Source organism: Kogia breviceps, chromosome 5 (genome assembly GCF_026419965.1).
Source record: "Kogia breviceps isolate mKogBre1 chromosome 5, mKogBre1 haplotype 1, whole genome shotgun sequence".
Taxonomy (NCBI): domain Eukaryota; kingdom Metazoa; phylum Chordata; class Mammalia; order Artiodactyla; family Physeteridae; genus Kogia; species Kogia breviceps.
Window position 1 is genome coordinate 107,789,549 of NC_081314.1, and position 25,355 is coordinate 107,814,903.

Consider the following 25,355-nt stretch of genomic DNA (forward strand, 5'->3'; position numbering starts at 1 on the left):
AATCTTATTTTTGTGGCACATCCGGGGTCAAGGAGATCCAGCTATAATACACTGCCTCTCATTTCACCCTCTCATTAACTGCAGGACATCGGTTCAGTGTTATCTCTCTTTAGAACTCCATAGCATGACCCTTTTCTTGTTCTTGGGCTGCTGGGTGTTTTCCAGTTGACTTATTATAATTTCTTTTTATTAATTAATTCCAATCCAACATTTATATCCTGCAAGATCTTAAGATTATTTAACCTCTATGAGCTACAGTTTTCCAATTTGTCAAATGGATAGTAACAATTTACTTAATAAGTTTCTAGCAAGAAATAAAATGAGGTAATGTTTTCAAAGCACTTAGTGAAATATGTCATTGCTAGTTCTCTTCATTTTTTCCCCCTAACTTCTCCTCTAGTCACATTTTCTTTTCTTTCCTTACCTTCCCTTTTCTAGCTGCTAATAACAGACTTAAGCAGTTTCATTCAAATTTGGAAAAAGGATACTATAAAAATTGTATAGTGATATTATTTATGACTTTAGACATGAAAATTCAACAAGATTTTCCAAAAACTTTAGCTGTCATATCTGAGATATACATCCATGAAAAACATTTCTTCTTTGTAAAGTTATGCTTTGACTCCTTACTTTCTAAAGCAAAAATTAAAGGTTTATACTCTTAAAGTCAAGAAAAGATAGACTATCAAGACCATTTCAGTCTCTCCATTTTAGGTAGGAATTTAAATATTTTGTAATTAAAATAGACAATATTTGGCTGTTAAAAATTATAAGCTTACATTAAAAATATAGTATTAATCCTTGTTTCTTAGGTCCATGTAATGAGGCTGTGTTTCTGCAGGCATCAACACTCTGGAAGATAACATACCTTTGATCACAGAGTACATTTGGATAAACATAAATAACATTTTAATACAACATTATGTGTTTTGGAAAAGTTAGATAAAATCTTTTTCTTTTTTTCTTTCCATTCCTCTCAACTGCCTCTCTTTCTACCCAACTTTCTCTTTTATTTGCCTGTCTTATTTGGAAGCATGATAGAAAAGCCAAGTCCTAAAAAAATAATAATAATAATAATATGATGTGGACTCTAATCTCAGACATAAAAATTTCTACTGTGTCGGTTTAGGAACTTATTTAACTTTTCAGGTTCTGTATTTAAGTTACACTATATTTTCTAACTTCAGAGCTGTTGGGAATATCAAATAAGTTTATGTATGTAGATAGATTTTTTAATGTCAAAATTTCTTCAGATGTAAAGTATTATTATTAATTGACTTATATAATGAAACAAAAAATATACTTTAAAAAACATTTATTTTATTTATTCATTTTTGGTTGCGTTGGGTCTTCATCGCTGTGCACGGGCTTTCTCTAGTTGCAGTGAGTGGGGGCTACTCTTCGTTGGGGTGCACGGGCTTCTCATTGTGGTGGCTTCTCTTGTTGCAGAGCATGGGCTCTAGGTGCATGGGCTTCAGTAGTTGTGGCACGCGGACTCGGTAGTTGTGGCTCGTTGGCTCTAGAGCGCAGGCTCAGTAGTTGTGGCACACGAGCTTAGTTGCTCCGCGGCATGTGGGATCTTCCCAGACTAGGGATCGAACCCAGATCCCCTGCACTGGCAGGCAGATTCTTGATATATTTTTTGATTCACATTTTATATTTTGGTCTTTAGTTACAAGCATATGTGATGAATTCCACTGTTGAAAACAAAAAAGAAATACTCTATCTAAGTTAAACCTTTCTGTCTTTTGATGTGTATATTCTGCATGCCAATGGTCCTAATTGGGGGGTGGGGGGAACCTTTATAATTTTGTCTCTGGTAAACCTAACAGTAATTCTACTAATTACCACAGCCTTACGGTGAGATAAGGTCACCCAAGAAATTAGACCACTAATACTAACCCATACTTTTTGGCAGTGTTTGGATTTAGAGTTGTAAGTGTTCAGAAATCACATTAGTCTATCCATGTACTGCACTGAAAACATGGAATTTGGGCAGAAATACTCTGCATTTCATTATATAAAGATATGTTTTTAAGTTGTGTTCTTTTCCTTAGAAAATGGAATAAACTCTGCCATCTATGTTGGCCTTTAAAATATCACCCAATAGAATGGATGATTAAATTAATGGGAGAAGAACTTCTTGGAAAGAATGCTAAATTCTGAGCCAAAATGTAAACATCAGAAATAGTTTTTAGTTTCTAGTTCTTGCCAAATTTGTGGATTAGCTCAGACTGCTGACTTCTCTTAAAATCATCTCAAGAGAAACAATAGCATTCCAGGCACTAATAATAACAAAATAAAATGAAAACAACAAGAAATGTGAGAAACCCATGGATAGACTGAAGGCTGTTTGACCTAGTATGGGGACCTGGGGTTCTGACTGCTGAGGCAGCAGTATAAGGACAGATTGGATAGTTAAAAAAGAACCTAAGCATTCAAATCAAACAGATTTTTAAAAGTACAACAGAGCAAGCCCTGAGTAACAAAAAATAAGGAAATAACAAAAGTAGAGCTAGAAATAAGTTAAATGGAAAACAAAAGAGAAGATTAACAAAAGAAAATCTCGTTCTTTGAAAAGGTAAAGTAAGGAAAGTAAGTTAGACTGACCTCTGGCAAGAATAATCAAGGAAAAAGAAAAAAAGGGAAAGAAGAAATGCCAAAACAAAAAGTATAGGACAAAAGGGGGAAGTACTATAAACCCAACATAGTTTGGATTTATAATCATAAAATAAAGATTATAAAATAAAATAAAATCATAAAAAGTTACAAAATATGATCATATAATAATATGGATATAGGAACTATTGTCGTCTAGAACCAAGATTTCTTTCTAGGATGTTCTGTCCTGACCACTGGAACCTCTCCTGAAAATGCCTCTTTCTTAGGCTTTCCTCCCTGATGGCCAGAGTTTCTATTTCTAATTCCGTTTCTTAGGAGAGCTTCTGCTTCAGGCTACAAAAGCTAAGGCAATCGCTCTCCAACTCTCACCTTCCTACTCATTCTCTCCAACCTCCTCCATTCCTATTGGGCAGCAAGAAAGAGAAGCGGGAAGGTAAGGGATCGGGATTGCACTGCTTTGGAGTAGCCATGCAACTTGGTCTTCCCACTGTAATTCTAAATGCAGGTTTCCAAAAAAACATTATCACATATATTAGTATGGACTCATATATAAGGTGCTTTATGGGTTAAACCTACTTTGTAGTCTGACCTGGGGTCCTAATCACCATATGAAGTCATTTCACCTGAACCTCTAGCTTAAGGGTTTCAAATTTTAGCTGTCAGATTTGTCCAGAAATGCAAAATGAGGCTTTCTTACAAATGAGAATCCTAATGGAATGTTCACATTAGAATAAGATAATTCTGGGAGTGGGTGATTCAAGAGGAGGGACAAATGAATTCAGGGAAAGAATACTCAAGATTTAAGATTGCCTAGGTCTCACTGGGCCTCCAGAAAGACCAGGATGATTTAAAGTATTGTTTCTATGGGAAAATATTATAACCTACTTTGGTAGGCTAAGTAATGACCCCCTAAATATGTTCATGTCCTGTCCTCAGAACCTCTAATGTTACCTTAAATGTTGTCTTTGAAGATTAAGTTAAGGATCTTGAGATGGAGACATTATTCTTTATTATCTGGGTGGTTCCAATGTAGTCATAAATGTTCTTAAACAAGAGAGGCAGGAGGTCAGAGTTGGTAGTAGGATATATGACAATGAAGCAAGAGTTGAAAGTGATACGAGGATGGGGCCATGAGCCAAGGAATGCAGGTGGCTTGTAGAAGCTGAAAAAACTGAGGAAATAGATTCTCCCTTGGAGTTCTAGAAGGAATGCAGCCCTAACAACACCTTAATTTTAGACCTCTGATCCCTGTAACTGTAAGAGAATAAATCTGTGTTATTTTAGGCCATTAAGATTGTGTTGATTTGTCACAAAAGCGATCGGAAAGGAACACACACACTGACTTCAAATGAGCCTTTAAACCCATCTGTGATAAATTGCATTCTCCAAAGGTGGCTGCAAAAATATCTCCCATCTCACATACTCTTCTGCAATGTCATCTTGTCACTTCCCCATCGCTATGTGGAATCTATCCTTTTCTCCCTCCTCCAAATCAGGGTGGACCCGGAGACTGCTTTGATCAGTAGACTATGGTGCAAGTGATACAGTGCCTCTTAACTGGCCCGGAAGCTTCCGCCTTCTTCCTCTTGCAAGCTAGGTACCATGAAAGCAGTGCCACTTTAGGACTGCATACTCAGGGAAACTCAACCACATGGGGAAGCCCTGAAGCATGGCATACCGTATGGAGATAGAGATGCTAAGGAACCTGAGCTGTCAGACATGTGAGTGAAAAGCCATCCAGGAGGTGGATCTTCCAGACCCAGCCACCTTGGCTGATTCCATGTGCAGCAGAGACAAACAGCTTAACTAAACCCTTTCTAAATATTTGATCCACGTATCATGAGCAAAATAGAATGATTATTTTAAGCCACTAATTTTGGGAGTTGTTTGTTACTCAGCAAAAGATAACCAAAACACTACCTTTTAGTGAGTTGGTGACTATCTGTCCAATGAACTGATACATATAACGTCTTCAGTGGCTATTAAGAAATGTTACGTTGTTGGCACTAAATGACCCCTGGTTAATTTAAAGTCTGTACATCTTTTATCTCTATTATTTCAGCTGTTATTTCTGCCAGATTGCTATATCTAATTTCTCAGAGTTCTAGTACGAAATAAAATGAATAAAGTAAACCTGCTTTGTAATACTGAGGCATTATACAAATATTATTTTGTTAGTCTCTATGCAACATTGGAAGAATTGGAAGTTGCCTATGGCAACAAGAAACACTGACTTATTCTACTGACTTAATTATAGACAGTTTCTAAATTAGGCTCTAGTCTATAGATTTGAAGGTGACTTTAGGTCTCTGCTACAGAATTAAGAACATAGATTTATGTGGCAATAAATTTCCCTGCTAATTCAAGATATTTTTCACTTCTGGCTTTAAGGTTCTTTTCTAAAGAGAAGCCTCTATAAATCTATTTTCCATGATTCTGTGTTTATTGCAATCTTGCTTGTAGATTTTTAATTTTTCAAAAAGGTGGATGGAAACATTTAGGATTGACATTTTGAATGCTGAGTCATGTAAATCTACAGAAGCATAAATATTCTACCACTTTGGGTAATTTCTACCATGATTTCAGATCAAGTAAGTGTGTCTGCTCTAAGATTACACTTGTTTGTATATACAGGTTGTCTTGGCTCCTTCAGAGCTGGATTATTCACTGCTGCTCGTCTGTCAACTGATGCTTACCCTGACCTAAGGAGCTGTGTCAATGGTAAACACCTCTACCATCAGTTTAAAAAACAAAACAAAAACCTGCAAGTAAAGTACCCCCATACAAATATAACTAATGTTTAAAAATCAACAAATGAGCCCTTGAAAGGCTGCAAGGCCCAGCAAGGAGGCATTCTCAAAATGCATTTGAAGGAATGATTTTTATTTTTTTTACTTTTATTTTTTTGGCCATGCCACATGGCTCTAACACTGGCTTAAATTGGCCAAATAATTATTTCTTTCAGTATTTATTTATTTGTTTATTATTTATTTAGTTTAAACTTTTTATTGAAGTATTATACCTATGTGTATGTATGTGTACAGCAATGTACATGAAAGATGAATTTTTTTCTTTTTTTTTTTTTTTTTCCTTGACCACATCATGTGGCTTGTGGGGTCTTAGTTTCCCCACTAGGGATTTAACCTGGGCCACTGGACCGCCAGGGAACTCCCTGAAGGAATGTTTTTTAGATGTAAATGTTGCTGTTTTACTTAAAATGAATTTTCCACCTAATGTTTAAATTGAAGTGTTCTTTGTTTGCCAAGCTTTAGGTCATTGTCTTCAGAATTTTATTCCCAAGAGCTTTAATTTGGCTGTGGTTGCATAATCATGTACTTATGACCAAATGTTACAGTTGATTAATAGGTCAAAGTGGAACCAAGTTTATTTTTCTGACTTTTGGCATCAACGATATAAATGTGGAAAATCTTGTGATATCAAATTAGCCTTTTCCCCCTGAAGTTCACATAAGGCCTAGTGATAATTCTCATAGATTATTTGTCTGTAGTTTATCAATTTCCTGACTTAAAGTCAGAGAGAAAAAGATGAAATTGCAACATGTAAATTGGGATGTTTGTCCAGTGAATATTTTACATGCAGCATTGGCATTATTGAGATATTCATTCATGTGCATTTTCTGTAATTCAAAATTAGTTGTAACTACGCAAGTAAAACAGTTTGCCTAAATGTGTATATTTAATTCATACTTAATTTTTTTAATTTACCAAAGGACAGAAAAATAATTCGATAATTTCCTGATTAACCTGTTTTCTGTCATTTTAACTAATACCTAATTTCCAAAAAATTTGATTTTATGAGGACTTTTTTGAAAAGTTCAGTAATTAGGTTTTAATTAGATTAAAAAAATTTTTTGTTTGCAAGTAACAGTTTGCTTTGCTAACATAGCAAAGGAGAATGTAAAGGAAGGATGGAAGGAACTTGCAGATGAGCTAGGAAGGCTGGAGAAACAGGTGTGGAAGCATGTAGGAGCCAGGGACCGTTGCAGTGTCTAGTGAGGTGAGAGTGACGACAAATAAGTCAAAACACAAATGGGCATATCATTTAAGATAGTGATAAAGTGCTGTGACATTTTATGAAGAAAATGTCCCTCCTTAGGAATCACAGTATTCTGCTACCTGTTGCCCAATGTCTGAAAACCATTTCACTATAATTCTATTTATTTAAAGCAGGAGAATAAATCTGGTCCCTGTTATTCTATCTTAGCCCAATTGGGAAGTTCCAAATTTTTCTATTGATACTACACTATTTCTATTGATATTGAGTAGTTTTATTGTTCTGCCTACCTCATGGAATTGTTTTAAGGATCAAATAAGGTAATATATGAAAAGAATATTAAATTACAGTTATAAAGTACTGTATATATTTGCAAATATAAAAGTAGTTCCCTTTTACAAAATAATTATAAAGATTTGTCTAATGGATCCACTTTTCTTAATGAAAAAGTATTTGAAGGAATGAGTTGTAATTTTTTTCCATTGACTATAGGCTTTGTGCACAGGATTCTATTAAAGGGCATATAATTTATTTTACCATGGCATGTGGTAAAAATTAAATAGATATATATTTCCTTCAGCCATTTCAGACCAGTGTAATCCTCTGCCATGCAGTGAAGATGGATATATGACCTGCAAAGATGGCCAAGCTACATTCACTTGCATTTGTAAATCAGGTTGGCAAGGAGAGAAGTGTGAATTTGGTATGTATAATAAACCCAGCTGGCTCATCTGGATTGGCCTCCTGAAAAGTTCTCTGAAGGTTTTACTACTTTAAAAGTAATCTATTTCCTCCTTTTTAGATATAAATGAATGCAAAAATCCTTCAAATGTAAATGGAGGTTGTAGCCAGATTTGTGATAATACACCTGGAAGTTACCACTGTTCCTGTAAAAGTGGTTTTGTTATGCTTTCAAATAAAAAGGACTGCAAAGGTAAGAGTAAGAGGGCAGACTAAAGAGGTATTTACTATGTGAGAGCAACATTCAGTTAAGGAATTTCCCCAGGAAATTCTTGGAAAATTCTTAGGTGGTAAGTGTTTGTAATAAGTATACATTATTATCTACCTTGAAACCTTGTGATACTATGGGACTGCCTTTGGTTTATTGTTTACAGAGTATTTTTTTATTCACAGAGTATTTTGTCATCTTCTTATTGTGTGTGCATGTGTGTACATGCACGTGTTTTAATGAAGAATTTCATTATATGGTGATAAAATGAAGTTTTAGTGCAAGCCCTTGCATACTATAGTCTTTGCGAAATCGTTGTTTATCCTTTTTCTTCCAGACACTATAATATTATATACTTTATTCCAATAAGATAAATGGTTTACAGATAAATCACCACAATCCTTAATAACTTCTTTCACTGTATTTTATATTTTCTGGTCAGAAGTACCTTTTTAATTTCCAATGTAAACCCTTCATCTTGCACCTCATTACCTGTTGTGGTTTTGAAAAAGATGAAACTCTGGTTTTCCTTCTCTTTATACATCTAAGATCACATCACTGGTTATACCTTTTTTTTCTTTTTAAATTTCAGACTTAAATAATTCCAGTCAGTTAGTTTAGCTTTTTAAGTCATTTTACTATTGTATTTCTTTTTTAAAAAAAATTATGCTTCTCTTTCCCCCAAATTTTACCTTTCTTTTTTCTGCATAATGTCTTTTCCATTAGACTGCTTTAACTACCTTTACTAAATCTTCCAATATAAGTGCTAGGTACGTGGATGACTAAAAATGAAATTCTCCAGCCTGGAGTTAAATTTTACCTTAAGAAAATGGGAGCAAGTTATTCTTCTCTCCTTTCCTCCTTCCCTTCCTTTCTTCCTTCTTTCCTTCCTTTTCTTACTTCTTCCCTGCCTCCCTCTCTCCCCCCTCTCTTTTTCTTTCTCCCCTCACTTCTCCTCTTTTTGTGATGAAGTAAAAAAATTTAGTAAGTTAAAATGTAAAGTTTTCTTTTTCAACTCTATTCATATCTGCTTTGGTAAATCCTTAAATTGAATTCATATTCAAGGAGTGGTCTGTCCCTCACTGCATTGTAGTGTTTAGTGTAGCATAGTTTACTATAATATCATTTAAAGTACAATTAAGTGACTCTAAGATGAACTGTATAAGCTAACGATTTATTATGAGCAGTTATCCAATTTCAGATTATGTATCTTTCCTGTTTGCCTATTTGAAGGTGTTTGAGGTTAGAGATTTAGAATATCCATATCATTAAAACACCAGTTGTAGAAAACCATTATAACGAAGGGATACCATGTGCATTCCACAAGCAAATAATACCCATTAAAACTTCTACATCTAAATACTTGAATAGTCTATACTGCTAAAGAATTTGTGATTTATATTTTTAATTAATAGGAATTTAATCCTTATCCATTGAGTTAATACACCTTAACAAAAAGTTCTCTTATAAATGAGGGTCTCTGATGATCAGAACATATGTTCTTGTATTCTTCATTTACATAGTCTTTTATCCATGACACCTAAGTAATAAAGTACAGACCTAGAAGAAGAATATGTATACAACTGTTACAATAGGGCCTTTGCTAAAATGTGGATATGGCTGGGCTTAAGCTGCCAGTAAATGTGCAAAAGTGCAAGAATAAAACTTTTCATCAGACATTAGATGTCAGTGTAGAGTCATAAAATGTACGTGCTATAACCGACACTCATATGATTTAAATGAGTCTTTGTAATATGCCTCAAACCAAATAAATTTAGTCATAAGTTTTTACTTTCTGTTGAAAATATGGATTTTATAGCTCTTTTTAGAAAAGTAAGTATTTTTTGAAGTAATTGTAGATTCACATGCAGTTGTAAGAAATAATAAAAAGAGATCCCATGTACCCTTTTCCCAGTTTCTCCCGATAGTAAAATCTTACAGAACTATAGTACCTTATAACACCCAGGATATTGTCACCAATACAATCAACATACAGAAAAATTCCCTTACCAGGAGGGATTGATTCATTTATTTTTGTGCAGGTCATTTTAAATAGAGAAATGTCTGAAAATTTGGCTATTAGTCTGAGGAAAAATTAAACTATCAATATCAACTTTTTAGAGTAGAAAATATATTTTTCATTCTGAGCTCACCTTTCCTCAGAGCGTACAGATGAAAAGAGTTCACTAATAATTACACCTCTATTGAACTATTTCTGTCACTTGTTTTGTTTTTCTCACAGGTGCTTATTCAGTAACTAGTTGCAATCAATACTTCATCTCCTACTCTACTATGTAATATAATAAACGCATCTGAAATTTCTGGAATAGTAATTTAACACTAAAATTTACTCTGAATTAGCTGCACTTTATAAATACTTTAACACCTTACCCAATCCCATTTTAAATTTGAATCACTCTAATACTTTAAGCCACACTAGTAGTATGCAGACTTAGCTATTGTCCATTTCCAAAGGAAAGGTATAAGACTGATGAGCTATCTCATTTTTATTTTTTATATTTGTGATAATACAGAGTAAATACGCTGTTAAGACCATATTTCAGAAACATGTATTTAAGAATACATATTAAGAATATGTATTCTTCTTCCATTTATTTTCATACTGTATCCTGGTAGATAAGAGAAAAAAGCGCTTTTTTTTCTTTTACATGACTACAAAGGAAATAGCAACCATCAATCAAATCCCCTATGTATTTGTATAAAGAAATCATATTTAGTAAACTAATATATGATGATAGATTTAATATTTTGTTATTCCCAGGCCACTTTGTTGTCTCATTAGATATATTAAACTAGATCCAGGAAACACAAATCAAGGGGTCTTAGCTAGTATCTGATGGTATGGGAAAAATGTTTTCTAATATACTGGTTTCATTCATAGATGTGGATGAATGCTCTGTGAAGCCAAGCATTTGTGGCACAGCTGTGTGCAAGAACATTCCAGGAGACTTTGAATGTGATTGCACTGAAGGCTACAGATACAATCCCATATCAAAGTCTTGTGAAGGTAAAGTTCTGGCGGTGTCATTGGTGGTGAAGAGGGAGGGTGTTTGCACCCTGATTTGATATGAGAAGCATTGGTTCTTTAGTGGTATGCAATCTGATTGGCCCTCTAAGCTGTATATGAATTGGAGACCTCTCATATATGATAGAAGCAAAAGAACACGTTTTAAAATTTATTTATTTATTTCCTTTTGGCTGCGTTGGGTCCGTTGCTGTGCACAGGCTTTCTCTAGTTGCAGTGAGCGGGGGCTACTCTTCATTGCGGTGCTCGGGCTTCTCATTGCCGTGGCTTCTCTTGTTGCGGAGCACGGGCTCTAGGCGCGGGCTTCAGTAGTTGTGGCTCACGGGCTCTAGAGAGCAGGCTCAGTACTTGTGGTGCACGGGCTTAGTTGCTCTGGCTTGTGCGAACTTCCCGGACCAGGGATCGAACCCGTGTCCCCTACACTGGCAGGCGGATTCTTAACCACTGTGCCACCAGGGAAAAAACACATTTTATAATATTCAAAGATAAAAAGAACTTCAAGCTCGAAGGAAAAACACACACACAAAAAGAAAGGCAAATTTAAAATCACGTGGGTGTTACAACAAGGGTGGTTAGACGCCTTCGGTTTTAAACCAAGCTTTTCAATGATTTTCTGTGCATATATCAGTGTGCCTTTTATTGTAAAATAGTAAATGACCTAGTTCTATTATAATTAAATACATGTGAAAGAAAATCTCTTCTTAATCAAATGATAACCAAGCTCTAAAACCTTGAGAAATACTGATTAGTAATGTCAGTGCCTGTGGTTTGGGGAGAGCCCCTTGGAGCTTATGATTGATTCATTTGGCTCCAGTGGTGCTTCCATGTGTGCCTCAGGTAGCTTAGATGTGTTGGAGCAGGGGTCCCCAGCGGCCGGGCCTACACTGGTCCACAACCTGTTAGGAACAGGCCACAGAGCAGGAGGGGAGGGGCAGGCGAGCAAGCGAAGCTCCATCTGTGGCTCCCCATCGACCCCCATCACTCACATTACCTCCTGAACCGTCCCCCCACCGTCCGTGGAAAAATTGTCTTCCGTAGACGGTGTGTGTGGGGGATGGTCCCTGGTGCCAAAAAGGTTGGGGGCCACTGTGTTAGATTTTTTTTTAAAAGCATGGATATATATAAATTATCTCATATCCTCCTTTGAATTTTTTAAACTTTCAAAATGAATTTAATACCATGACTAAAACTAATCAAATCAATTTTTCTGTTGTGGCAAAATATATATATAAGATATGCCCTTTAACCATTTTTAAGTGTACGATTCAGGGGCATTGATTACATTCACACAGTTATGCAGCCATTACCATATCTGTTCCCAAACTTTTCCAAACAGAACTCTGTAACTGTTAAGCAATAAATTCCCCCTCCTTCCTTTCCCAGCCCCTGATAACCTCCAACTTACTTCTATGAATTTGCCTAAATTGATAATAATCTCAGAATAGTTTTTTTTCAACTAATTGTACTCCTTTTGAGATTTTGATGTGTTATATCGGTATGCACTCACTGAAAAATATCCCCCCAACCCACCATTTCTACTCTCCCACCACTCCAGGTGGAAATTACTGTAGTAAGCCCTAAGCATTTGCAGACTTATTATTAGCCAACTTGATCATCAATATTGTAGTTACAGTCAACGAATGACAGATTTTTTTAAAAAGATATAAATGTGAAAATATAAATATATTTATATATAAATATATATTACTTTATTACTCTAGTTATACTTTTCAATTTTTATGGCACTGAGGGTTCACTAATTTGGGGGGTCTACTTTAAGGCATCTTAAAGGAGAACTTATATGCTATAATAGTATTTGAGTTTGGGAATTTTCAAAGATCACAGGGTGTATTCATCAAAAAGGTCAAGGATCATAGGTAGCTCTGAAGTGTACTTTAGCTGAAGCATCTTATTACAGCTTTTCAAGAATGATTTTCTTAAAATATGGAGTAGGAACAGGGACCATATAGAAGATTTCACAGTATGGGAGGTAATAGCACAGTGAGGTTTCTTGTTTTTTGTTTTTTTTGGTTTTTTACATAAGAAATAAATATATGTCCTTAAATTTATTGTCGCCAGTAATCATTGCATTCTGGAAAGTGAAATTTTCTTGATATGATCATTTAATCTCCAATTACATTAACCTTCAATTAAAAGGGATCTTTTTTCCCTCCCCTTCCCTATCTTCCTATCCTTCCCTCCCTCCTCCTCCCCTCCTCTCCCCTTCCCTTCCCTTCCTTTTCTTTTCTTCAAAGCAAAGAGTTAAGAAATAGTGTCAGTGGAATTCATATGATCAGATGTGACAGTTACGTGGAGACTCTCAGTCTTTTTTTCTTCAAAATCATAAAATTAGTATAATTGTTATATCTCTATTAATTTTTAACTACTGAAAGTTATTCATTAAATTTGTTGGTTAGGTATATTACACTTGTAACTCACTTAAATTTCCTGGCAAGTGTATAAATGTGATTTGATGACAAGAGAATTTCTTTCACTAAGGATTTATTATCATTGATTATCTCATACTAAAATCAACAGTCCTTCTTCTGTGGGATTGAACATTTAGGAGATATTAAAATTTATGTTCGCTTTTACCCCAGATGTGGATGAATGCTCTGAGAACATGTGTGCTCAACTTTGTGTCAATCACCCTGGAGGTTACTCTTGTTACTGTGATGGGAAGAAAGGATTCAAACTTGCTCAAGATCAGAAGAGTTGTGAGGTAACATTTTGCAAGGCTAACCTTCCTATCTCTTTTTTAAAATGAAAGAACCAGGTACTTATTTCCACATAGTTGAGGTAAATCAAGAGAATACAGATGTCTATTATAATTGCTAGAGTTCAAAGCAGGCTATGAGTCACAATCTATTTTACTAATTTTGGTCATGTAAGTGGAAAACATTGTGGATAATTAGTGACTGGATTAAGAAAAAGAAAAGCTGCAGGGCCACAGTTCAGAGAGTGCTCATCTGTATAGCCTGTATATTTATAAAATGCAAAGTGTATGTTTATTTAAGAAACTAAGAAAAGCTGAGGTTTATACTCCTCTTTGTGAGAAAAAAGTCTTTCATAGAACTTTAGAGAAAACATTTTCCAGTGTCTGCTTTTCTTTATCGCACTCTGACAAGTTTGATCATGCCGCAGGCATGTTAGTACTTGCAAGAGTGCTCATAAAATCTCAGGTGGAAACAACTTTGTCAGAGTAGGATTTAATTGGGGTTTAAGTATATAGAAATTCAGAGAGGTCAATTTTGTTAATTTGTATCTCTCAAAATTGCTTTTAGTTACTAAGATTCAATTCATAATTGATCCAGAAATTGAATGTTGGGGGTAGGTTCTAATTCCTCTTTCATTGTAATAAATAGGTCAACATTTGAAGCTCTTTTTTTTTTTTTCCTAAAAAAGGATCACATGTTAGTGATCTTTAGTCAAATTCTTCAATCTCTTTTAATTTTTAAAAGTTAAAGTGAAATTTCAAATGCTTTTTAAGCAGACAGTAAAAAAAGCCCTAAACTAAATAATGATTTAATCATGAATTTACACATACCTCTATATCTGCTACCCAGAGAAAGCTGTGTATGTCCAAAACATGTAACATTTCATGTTATGCCACCTACTTGGTAAAGAAAGGTAAGGTAAGCTAGTTGGCATATGTAGTAACTTTGGTAGTACTTCTTTGGACTGTATTGTGTGCATGTCTATTTTGTAATTTGGTTTTCTATTATTTCAGTATTTGCTGTAGTTACACATTACCATCTACCTTGGAATAGATTTATGGAAGTTCTAAGAGGAAATGAGATCTTATTTCTGGACCTAGATTTAATACAGTGCTGTTTACACAGCTCCCCCCAGAATATCCCTGTATGTATGCCGAAGAACTTCTCCCTTAAAAAGCTTTCCTTTTTTTTTTTTTTTTTTTTTTTTAGATTCCATATATATGTGTTAGCATACGGTATTTGTTTTTATCCTTCTGACTTACTTCACTCTGTATGACAGATTCCAGGTCTATCCACCTCATTACAAATAACTCAGTTTCATTTCTTTTTATGGCTGAGTAATATTCCATTGTATATATGTGCCACATCTTCCTTATCCATTCATCTGTTGATGGACACTTAGGTTGCTTCCATGTCCTGGCTATCGTAAATAGAGCTGCAATAAACATTTTGGTACATGACTCTTTTTGAATTATGGTTTTCTCAGGGTATTTGCCCAGTAGTGGGATTGCTGGGTCATATGGTAGTTCTATTTGTAGTTTTTTAAGGAACCTCCATACTGTTCTCCATAGTGGCTGTATCATTTTACATTCCCACCAACAGTGCAAGAGTGTTCCCTTTTCTCCACACCCTATCCAGCATTTATTGTTTCTAGAGTTTTTGATGATGGCCAATCTGGCCGGTGTGAGATGATATCTCATTGTAGTTTTGATTTGCATTTCTCTAATGATTAATGATGTTCAGCATTCTTTCATTTGTTTGTTGGCTATCTGTATATCTTCTTTGGAGAAATGTCTATTTAGTTCTTCTGCCCATTTTTGGATTGGGTTGTTTGTTTTTTTGTTATTGAGCTGCATGAGTTGCTTATAAATTTTGGATATTAATCCTTGGTCAGTTGCTTCATTTGCAAATATTTTCTCCCATTCTGAGGGTTGTCTTTTGGTCTTGTTTATGGTATCCTTTGCTGTGCAAAAGCTTTTAAGTTTCATTAGATCCCATTTGTTTATTTTTGTTTTTATTTCCATTTCTCTAGGAGATGGGTCAAAAAGGATCTTGCTGTGATTGATGTCATAGAGTGTTCTGCCTATGTTTTCCTCTAAGAGTTTGATAGTGTCTGGCCTTACATTTAGGTCTTTAACCCATGAAGAGATTAGTGGTAGGATGGGAATAAAACACAGACCTACTAGAGCATGGACTTGAGGATATGGGGAGGGGGAAGGGTAAGCTGTGACGATGTGAGAGAGTGGCAGGGACATATACACACTACCAAATGTAAATTAGATAGCTAGTGGGAAGCTGCAGCATAACACAGGGAGTTCACCTCTGTGCTTTGTGACCACCTAGAGGGGTGGGATAGGGAGGGTGGGAGGGAGGGTGACAAAAGAGGGAAGAGTTATGGGAACATATGTATATTTATAACTGATTCACTTTGTTGTAAAGGAGAAACTAACACACTATTGTAAAACAGTTATACTCAAATAAAGATGTTAAAAAAATAAATAAATTAAATAAATAAATAAATAAATAAATAAATAAGCTTTCCATTTTAATGTTTGTTTTTGCCCTTAGAAGGAAAAAACCTTGATGTTACATCAGATGACTCTAAATCACTTTTTTTTGGTGAATTCCTTGGAGATTACAGTGATATCTTACTTTATATTTAACCCATTCAGGTTTTCCAGCATTCCCTTTACTATCTAGATAGCAAAGTTTAGCTCAGAAAAATTTTGGCTTAATAAGACTTTAAAACATGTGTATTCTTGGAGATTATACTGATGGACTATACAAGGAAGTAAAAGATACTGCTTTATTATTACCATGGGTGTTCTTAATTTATTTTAGTGTATCACGGAGGATACATTTGACAAGAACACTAGGAAATAGGAAATAGAGAAAGGATGATACCCTGACACAAACACCAAGCAGTAACCTATGCTTTTTGTTTGTTTGTTTTGTTGCCTTTTCTCCAGGCTGTTCCAGTGTGTCTTCCTTTGAACCTTGACAAAAATTATGAATTGCTTTACTTGGCAGAGCAGTTTGTAGGGGTTGTTTTGTATTTAAAATTTCGTTTGCCGGAAATCACCAGGTAAGGTACCAATGTCAATGATAATTTCTAGAGATAAGCAGGTCAGGACATAAGAAAAGAAGTGACTGAAAGGTTTAAAATGTACAAAATTTTATTATCAGATAAGTTAGGTATATTATCAGTCAGATGATATGAGGTACCCTAAAGTTCATTTTTATCTTTACACGTAATTTTCATGCTTGAATCATCTGGGGTCGTTCTAGGCTGATTTTCTCCAATGATCATTTTATCTTAATCCATAGTTCTTCCTTTTCTAGTGAATACATATTTACTAAGAAGCTGGGAAAGTAGATTTAATGTATTTGTGAAATTTTTATTCTTTATACATGTTAAAAATTAAGTAATGAGAAATATTCAAAATACTGCTTTTAGAATATAGTTATATTCATAATTATTAAGGAAACTATATAAGATTGCTTAAGTAGTATTTTAAAGGAATGCATCTCATGATTTTAGTTGACTATCTGGGTACTTTATCTGCCGTTCCTGTAGTTAGATTGACTTTCGGGAGGGAGTAGTTGCTTCTATTTTTGAGTCATGACTCTACTTTAATTATCAAATTTTCTCTGAGCCATACTTTGTTGGAACTAGGAAAAAAATTTCGGAATTTTGTTGGAATAATGGAAAGGAAACATTTGAGACTGATTATAGAGTACAAATTTTAAAATATTTTAATTACATAAGCATGAATATTTAGGATTTAATTTATTAGATATGAGTGATTATTCATTAAATATTTCAACTCAATCCATAGAAATTTTATCATTAAGGAACATTGAAATTTATTCACTGATATAATTGTGCTTTTTTGACACTCTCCTTTCGCCCAAGTTGTGGATTTCCCCTTTAACATCTCAGAGCAAATAATATCTTCTAGTGATATAGATTGTAGACAACCTTTCCTTGCTATGAGAGTAATGAGAATGAGAGAGAAGAGTTCATTATTACATACCTTCAGGCACTTTCAGAGGTATTCATTTTTCACAATTCACAAATGCTTGGTCTGTAACATTGGATCAAATTGGATCAATTATTTCTTTCAGTATTTAATTGTTTATTATTTGTTTCGTTTAAACTTTTTACTGAAGTATTATAAATATATATATACACATAGAAATATATATGTATCTTACATGTAAGCTCGATGAATTTTTATAAGCTGCCACCTGTGTAACGAACACAAAGAACAGCTAACGCTTTTTTATTATTTTTTTCTTTTTTTGCAAATTCCTTCAGCTCTGTTTCCCATGATCAAATACTTACTCTACCCAAAGTTAGCAGATTCACTTTTTTTCACTCTACAATACTTCTGGAAGAGAATGAATTGTTCCCCAATGTAATGAATCAGTATGCTGATGTATTCCAGACAGAAAATGTGCAGAACACGACTCTTTGAATTACTGGTTTAGCATGATTTTACAAAGAGAAGGAAATTATCTCCATAATAGGATGAACTTCTATAAGATCCTGAGCATACATAGATTTGGGTTTTGGCAAGATAATATATGCTGTACATCAGCAAGATGTGATGAATATGAAAGAGAATAGAAGTTCCTACTTGAAGCAAAATGGTTCTTTTTAATATAATCTGAGTTCAGTAAATTCCTACTACATTGTTATCTACCCAACATACTTTACTCCACATTTACCTCTTTATAATATTTTCTTGGAATTCTAAAGACTAAAAAGTTTATTCTATCACTTTTTCTTTGTTCCATTTGAGGTAGATTTGTGCCCCATTGCAAATGGTGCCTCTATCACTATACTATTATATGTGGAATAAGAAAGAGTGTGGGATTCTTTCTTGCCTTATTTAGTAATTATCTGAATTCTTGATTTTTTAACTTAAATTACCTTTATTTTAACTTAACTCAGATGACTAATAGTTATACAACTATTTTTCCTATTCCCTGTTTATCTTTTTTCAGTCATTTTGCTTTGCTGCTTCCTTGGAACTTTAATGCTAATTCTCATTAAAGTATCCTAAGGGCACTGAATTGATATATATTATATTTTAGTCCAGCATCCTTAAGATTTTTTCCTCCACTGTAGTAGCTACATACATATATGTGCAGAGTCTTAACAGCAACAGGTGTTATCAGAGCTCAGATAGCCCCAAACACATGACTATATCTTTTAAGCTCTCCTTCCATGTACTCTAGTATAGTGATTTATGCAATTAGAGTTTGGGAGAGCTTTTGAAATTAAATGAACAGATACATTTAAAAGTTTTTGACTTTACCTTCATTTACCACACATGAAGTCTTAATTATGCTTGCAATCATCCAGATACTATCTTGTATATCTCTGTGAGTGATTCCTTCCTGACATACATGAAATCATAGGAAAATATGCTTTTTGATGGATAAACTTCAATCATGGAATTGTAACATCTTTTATTAATCATGTATGGATACAGCAACAAAAAAAAAGAAAGGAATCTTAATGTCAGATTATATAGTGTATAAAAGGCTCCAGGAGAGAGACAATATAGACAATATGCCTAATATTTGTACCTGAGTATTCCAGCATTTTAAAGAGTGCCTTCAAAACAAATGCCAAAAGATGAAAAATTATCAAAGCATCTTTTCATTGGGAAAAAATATTCCACGAATAAGCAAGAAAGTATAATAACTTGATTTTAAACACACATGGAGCCAGAGATAATACAAGAACAGCTTAATCCTGCCCTTCTCTTTTATTTTTTCTAGGGAAAGAAAGAGTTGACTCCTTCAACGTATTGCTGTTTGCCAGTACAAGAAAAAGAAGAATAACATAGTCTTCAATATTTCACACTATTAAGGCTCTCTCTTTGTCTATTGTTTAGATTTTCAGCTGAATTTGATTTCCGGACATATGATTCAGAAGGTGTTATCCTGTATGCGGAATCTTCTGATCAGTCAGCTTGGTTCCTGATTGCACTTCGTGAGGGAAAGATTGAAATTCAGTTTAAGAATGAATATGCAGCCAAAATCACAACTGGAGGCAAAGTTATTAATGATGGTTTATGGAATATGGTACGTTTTGCTGAATTCATAAAGAATCTTTCCACTTAGATGCGATTTGTATAAAATCATTGAACTTTTTTTTTAATAGTGATACCAAAGCAAAATAATTTTGGGTTTATCTGATGTTGTGTGAAGTACATTCTACATGCTGTAAATCCCTGAAACAGCCTGAGAAGTTATTATCTCTCAATATATTGCAGATTTCCCGTAACTGAAATTGTTTTCAGTTATTTGCTTTGTTAAGGACAACTACTCTGTCTTTAACTTTTTACCTTTTTCATTGGCTGTCACTGGGTGAACAGTGATATCGCTCCTATAGGTCAGGGGTTATTCAGAGACAACACTGATCAAGGACAACTACACTGGATAGCCATCAGTATTTTTAATGTAAAAGGGAAGTATAGGGCTTCCCTGGTGGCGCAGTGGTTGGGAGTCCGCCTGCCGATGCAGGGGACACGGGTTTGTGCCCCGGTCCGGGAGGATCCCACATGTCGTGTAGCGGCTGGGCCCGTGAGCCGTGGCTGCTGAGCCTGCGTGTCTGGAGCCTGTGCTCTGCAACAGGAGAGGCCACAACAGTGAGAGGCCCGCGTACTGAAAAAAAAAAAAAAAAAAAGAGAAATACACATAGTAACAAAATAAAAAATTTAATTTAATTTTAAATATCATGTAGGTATAATCAGTTTGTACAAACAGGATACACTAGCTGGTACCAATTAGAGTGATTGAAACTAGCATTTTTAGATAATCCCTAAAAGTGAGTCTTTATTTTAATAATAAAGAACAGCACTTTAATCTACTGTATTAAAATGGAACTTTTCTTGGAGAAGGGATTACTGTTAGTCCACAGAGGGAAGAATTCCTTTGTGCAATTAAACCAATGCTACTTTCAGCAGAGAACAGCTGAGAGAAGAATGTTGTGCCCCAAACAGACACTTTCTAAGCCTGTGGGAACTGACAAAGAGGTCCGTGTTGAGCAGCCATGTAAAGTCATCACTAAATTATTTCATTCTTATATTTATCCACTCTTGCAGTCACATACTCAATAAGCTTTTAGTGAGCATGTTTAAAGTGCTACATCCCTGAGTTCAAGGCGCTAAAACTATAGCAAGAGTTTGTCCTTGCTCTTGAGGTCAGTCCCTCACAGTTTAGTAGCTGATGCTGCATTATGAACTAATACAATATAATGTGAAATATGTTACAGGAAGGTGGTAATAAAAAACAGTTGGGTGCAGATATGGTTCACCAAAAAGGGAGCTGTCTGTCATTTGGCAGCCATGGATTTGGGCTCCTAACTCTAAAAGAATTGTGTCTTCACACAATCAAATGCAACTGTCAGAGAAGTCACTAAAATTCTCTGACTTCTGATGCTTATTAGTGTATCTTTGTTACTACATCTTTCCTACATCTGTATCTAGGATATTTGATGCATACAGCATACCTCCAATGTGCTGAAGAATACATTTTAATGCCTAACATACCTAAATCACCTATCTAAAACTGCTAAAATCACTTTTGCAGCAAAAGAGAGTGAACAGAATTTTTTCTAATGAGTTTATACAAGTTGAAAATATCAGCTGTTTGAAGGTGAATTTAGATAAATTTCTAGGTAGGATATAATATGTGTAAAGAAGAAGGTAAATATTTATCTGTGAAGTTCTCATGAGTTGCAAGTAGTGTTTATTAAACAACTGTTCATGAGTGATGTTGTTAAAGACAGGATTCGGGATGGAAAGGTAGCTGTTCAGTTTCATTTATTTGTCTCCTATGTTTATGATTCTTGTTAAAAAGAAACTATTATTTAATGACATGCCCATGTTTTAACTAAAACACTTAAATTAAAATCTCCCTCCATAAACTGAATATAAGTTTATATAAAAAATAAAGTTTAAGAACAATAAGCAAGTCAGAGAAAAACTTAACTCTGGTAATAAACTTGGTGCTGGCTGTTTTTCTTTAAATTGTAATTCAATATTTTAACAATTTATGCATTTTACCTCCCCCCGCAATAAATAGGATTTCTTTTTTCACTCCATACCTTTTATATTTAAGAGATAGTATGGGAGCATGGTAATTTTACTAGCTTTTAATCCCGATGATTTATTAAAGAATTATACTGTTTCAAACAAATTTATGCAGCACAGAAATTATTTCAAATAAATAAATACTTTAAATAAGTATTTTAATTTTAATTAATGACAAAGTGGTTAAGTTAAATTAATCTGTAAACTGGACTATTCACTTTATAGCAATTTCACTAATATGAAATTATTTTAAAATTTTAAATAAAATACTTTATAAATAAGAAATTAGAATTAAAGCGTATAACAGAATTGTTTTGTAATTCAGATTTAAAAACTTGAATGTGTAATGATTAAGTCATTAGAATGGCTACAACCTGTAGGAATAAATATTGCTACTTTGTAAGTGATTATTATATTTCATAGTTGGGTATAATCCTAATATTGGTGGGAAATATATAATTTGTATAATAATTTCATTTATTCAACAAAATATTTATTGGGCACTTTATGTGCTATTCCTTCTTCTAGGTGGTGGGTATACAACAGTGAATGAAACAGTCCCTGCTCTAATGGAGCTTGCATTGTGGTGGTGAGATGAAAACCACAAATGCATCAACAAATAGACATGTCAGATAGTGATTAATGCTATGAGAAAAAAAGAAAAGCAAGGCCAGGCAATAGAGAATGATGATGGTGAGTGTGCATATGGAATCAGGAAAGCTGTCTCTGATGAGATTACGTTAGAAAGAGACTTGAGGACACAAGACCGGAGAACGTTTTTGGGGAAGATAATTCTGTCACATGAACAGCAAGTACAGAGTCTTAGGCTAACTTAGAGGATTTTGAGAAGTGACATAATCTAATTTGCATGTTAAAAGATAATCCTGGTTAGGACCTAATGGCTTTGTGGAAACTAAACAGTAGAGAGTAAGGACAGAATAGGATGTGGGGCTAGGAGACTATGGCAATAACACAGTGGAGAGAAGATGGCAGCTTTGCCTGGAGTGTTGATAGTGGGAGTGGTGAGAAGTGGTCAGATTCTGTATATATTTTTAAGGTCCAGCCTTCAATTTAAGGCAGATAAAAACTTTTCGGTATTCAGCATAAAGAGGGCTTTAAAGGCTCTGAGATTGGTTATTGTCAATCTGTGGTTTTAAACTCTATCACCTCCAATATAATGCTCTAATTATTATACAAAAAAGAAAATAATTTTTTAAAAATAATATATATTTCCGTATGTAAATGCTCAAGTTCAAGTATAGTATTTGTCAAAGCTTACTCCTATACATAGAATAATATGAAAGCTACAACTGAAGACATGCTGGGGGGTGTTGTATTGGCAACTCAAAAACCGTAAGTGCATAAATGGTATTGCCATTAGTAATAGTAATTTTCCAAAATGGTGAGAAAATCTTGATAAAGATCCAAACAAAACAAATATCAGTCTATTCTTTGTTTACAAGATTATTACATTCTTGAAAAATTCAGTGAATGCTGAAATGGTGCAATAGATATTTTGTGTTTATATTACACACAAACACAGGTAATTATAAGCATGAGTATACCCTACATGAATATCTACTAGGAATGTTCAGAACATTTGTAGGATATTGGATATTTTATTATTTATTTTGCATGACTATCCAGCATATTGCAGGGTGTGTCTAGCATCTTGCAATGTCAGCATACCTCTTACTGTGTAAACTAAAAGTGCCAACCACCACCAAATTTGCCCTAGAGTGGGGCAGTAAAGTCCCCTTTAAAAATATTTGCGTGACTAGAGGGATGAACTCTGGGGCTTATTATAGAGGTTGAGAAGAAGAGGATCCAGCAAAGAAGACTGACAAGGAGTGTGAGGAGAAGCAGGCCAGACGGAGGTCCTGGAGGCTAAGTTAAGAACATCTTTCAAAAATTAAAAAAAAAAAAAAAAAAAAAAGAGAAAAAAAAAGAACATCTTTCAAGGAGGGAATAATCATGAGAATAAAATGATGGTAACTTGTTATATTAAGGACAGAGCCTTGACCAACTTTAAATCTGTAAATGTTACCAAATTAATTTTATTTACTTTAGAGCATAGTTTTTTCCTTCCTGTAGTAGTGCTTTAATATGCCTATTGTTTGGCTTCCCTGATTGGTAAGTAAACGAAGAGTTTGCATTTTGAGTCCTACAGTTTTACATAAGGAGATTGCAGCAGTGGTTCTTCAAATTGCCTTTATGGGAAGATTTTTTTAAAAAATATTTATTTATTTTATTTGTTTATTTTCCTTATTTTTTTGTCTGCATCAGGTCTTATTTGCGACACACGGGATCTATGTTGAGGCATGTGGGATCCTTTTGTTAAGGCGCGCGGTCTCTTCGTTGCGGCGCTCGGGCTTCTCTCTAGTTGCAGTGCACAGGTTTCTCTCTCTAGTTGTGGCTCGTGGGCTCCACAGCCCGTGGGGTCTGTAGTTTGCGGCACGTGGGCTTTTGTTGAGGCTCGCAAGCTCAATAGTTGTGGTGTGTGGGCTTAGTTGCTCTGCAGTATGTGGTGATCTTAGTTCCCCGACCAGGGATCAAACCCTCGTTCCCTGCATTGGAAGGGGGATTCTTTACCATTGGGCTATCAGGGAAGTCCAGGGAAGATTTTTTTTTTTTAATTTTTGGTTACCACTACTTCCAACCTTTTTTAGAAATCCAAACTACTTTCAAAATTGGAAAAACCCAATTTAATTTAATGTATTGTGCTTTCTTATGACCTCAACTAATTTTGAATTTTGAAATAAAATATAATTTATGCATAATGAACAGAATACTGAATGTACTAACTTCTCTTAATTTATATTAAAAATTTATTTACCTTATTGATTTCATATTTATACTATCAGACAAATGCAAAATAAGGGCACTTAAAAGTTTTCTAAGATTTTGTAGAGTGACTCTCTCTTTTTAAACTGTTAATTTTATGGCACACTGGTGTTGAAAGATACATATTATAAATGGGTGATTAAATGTAATAGAAAAATATTGATTTTTAAACTTTAAAATATGGTGTTGATTTAATTTTCGATCACGAATTACCACACTAAAACACATTTTTATCACCTTTATACTAATGTGACATTTCAAATGTATTGGAACAAATTAACAAGTACAGTAAAATGATTACTTTGGAAAATTATATACTGGAATAATAACAGGATTTTTCAATCGTGGTGTTTCAAATGAAATGCAGTCATGTTGGTTGTTTGATAATTTTTGTCTTTTTAATTATAGGTCTCCGTGGAAGAATTAGAACAGAGTATTAGTGTAAAAATAGCTAAAGAAGCTGTCATGAATATAAATAAACCTGAAAGCCTTTTTAAGCCTGCCAATGGGTTTCTAGAAACCAAAGTATACTTTGCAGGAATACCTCGGAAAGTGGAGAATGCACTCATTAGACCGGTAACAATCCAAGCTTATATCATTCATCATGGATGAATTCCTTCATCTGTAATAGATTTGAAAATGTGTTTTTCTGAGAGTCAAATGAAGTTATTTTGTTGAACACACCAACTGTGAAAACTTGAATTGAACATGGAAAAATAACATTATCAACCCTTGAAATTATATTAAGTAAATAAGAAAATGAATGTAGTGTTTTTGAGCCCATTTAAATTCCCAGCATTACTCATGGAGAAGTAGATTTTCAAAAATTCTCCAATTATCAGTTCAACATTAACTTCATAATAGTCCATACTCAGCCATTAAACATATAAATACATATATTTGAGTCCAAAAGTACATGATTTTGTAGAAGTCTGTCAAAGAACTTTCTTAGGTCTGTTTTAGGACTAAAATTGGGAGATAAGGATAGCACATAAGGTGGAATGTTTTAAAAAGAAAAATCTTTGGTGGGAATATAACTGCAGCCTGTC

At 34.3% G+C, this 25,355-nt stretch overlaps 1 protein-coding gene across 2 annotated transcripts in view; it reads left to right on the forward strand.

The window, feature by feature from the left end:
- Nucleotides 1-25,355, forward strand: part of PROS1 (protein S) — a 64,714-nt gene that overhangs the window by 27,558 nt on the left and 11,801 nt on the right. The window contains exons 4-11 of one of the 2 annotated variants that reach the window (XM_059063832.2): nt 5,257-5,343; nt 7,217-7,339; nt 7,439-7,570; nt 10,488-10,613; nt 13,232-13,353; nt 16,318-16,433; nt 19,261-19,450; nt 24,715-24,882. In XM_059063832.2, coding sequence (XP_058919815.2) covers nt 5,257-5,343; nt 7,217-7,339; nt 7,439-7,570; nt 10,488-10,613; nt 13,232-13,353; nt 16,318-16,433; nt 19,261-19,450; nt 24,715-24,882 — 1,064 coding nt within the window. The remainder of the gene's footprint in view (nt 1-5,256; nt 5,344-7,216; nt 7,340-7,438; nt 7,571-10,487; nt 10,614-13,231; nt 13,354-16,317; nt 16,434-19,260; nt 19,451-24,714; nt 24,883-25,355) is intronic. The other variant, XM_067034876.1, reaches the window with a different exon arrangement.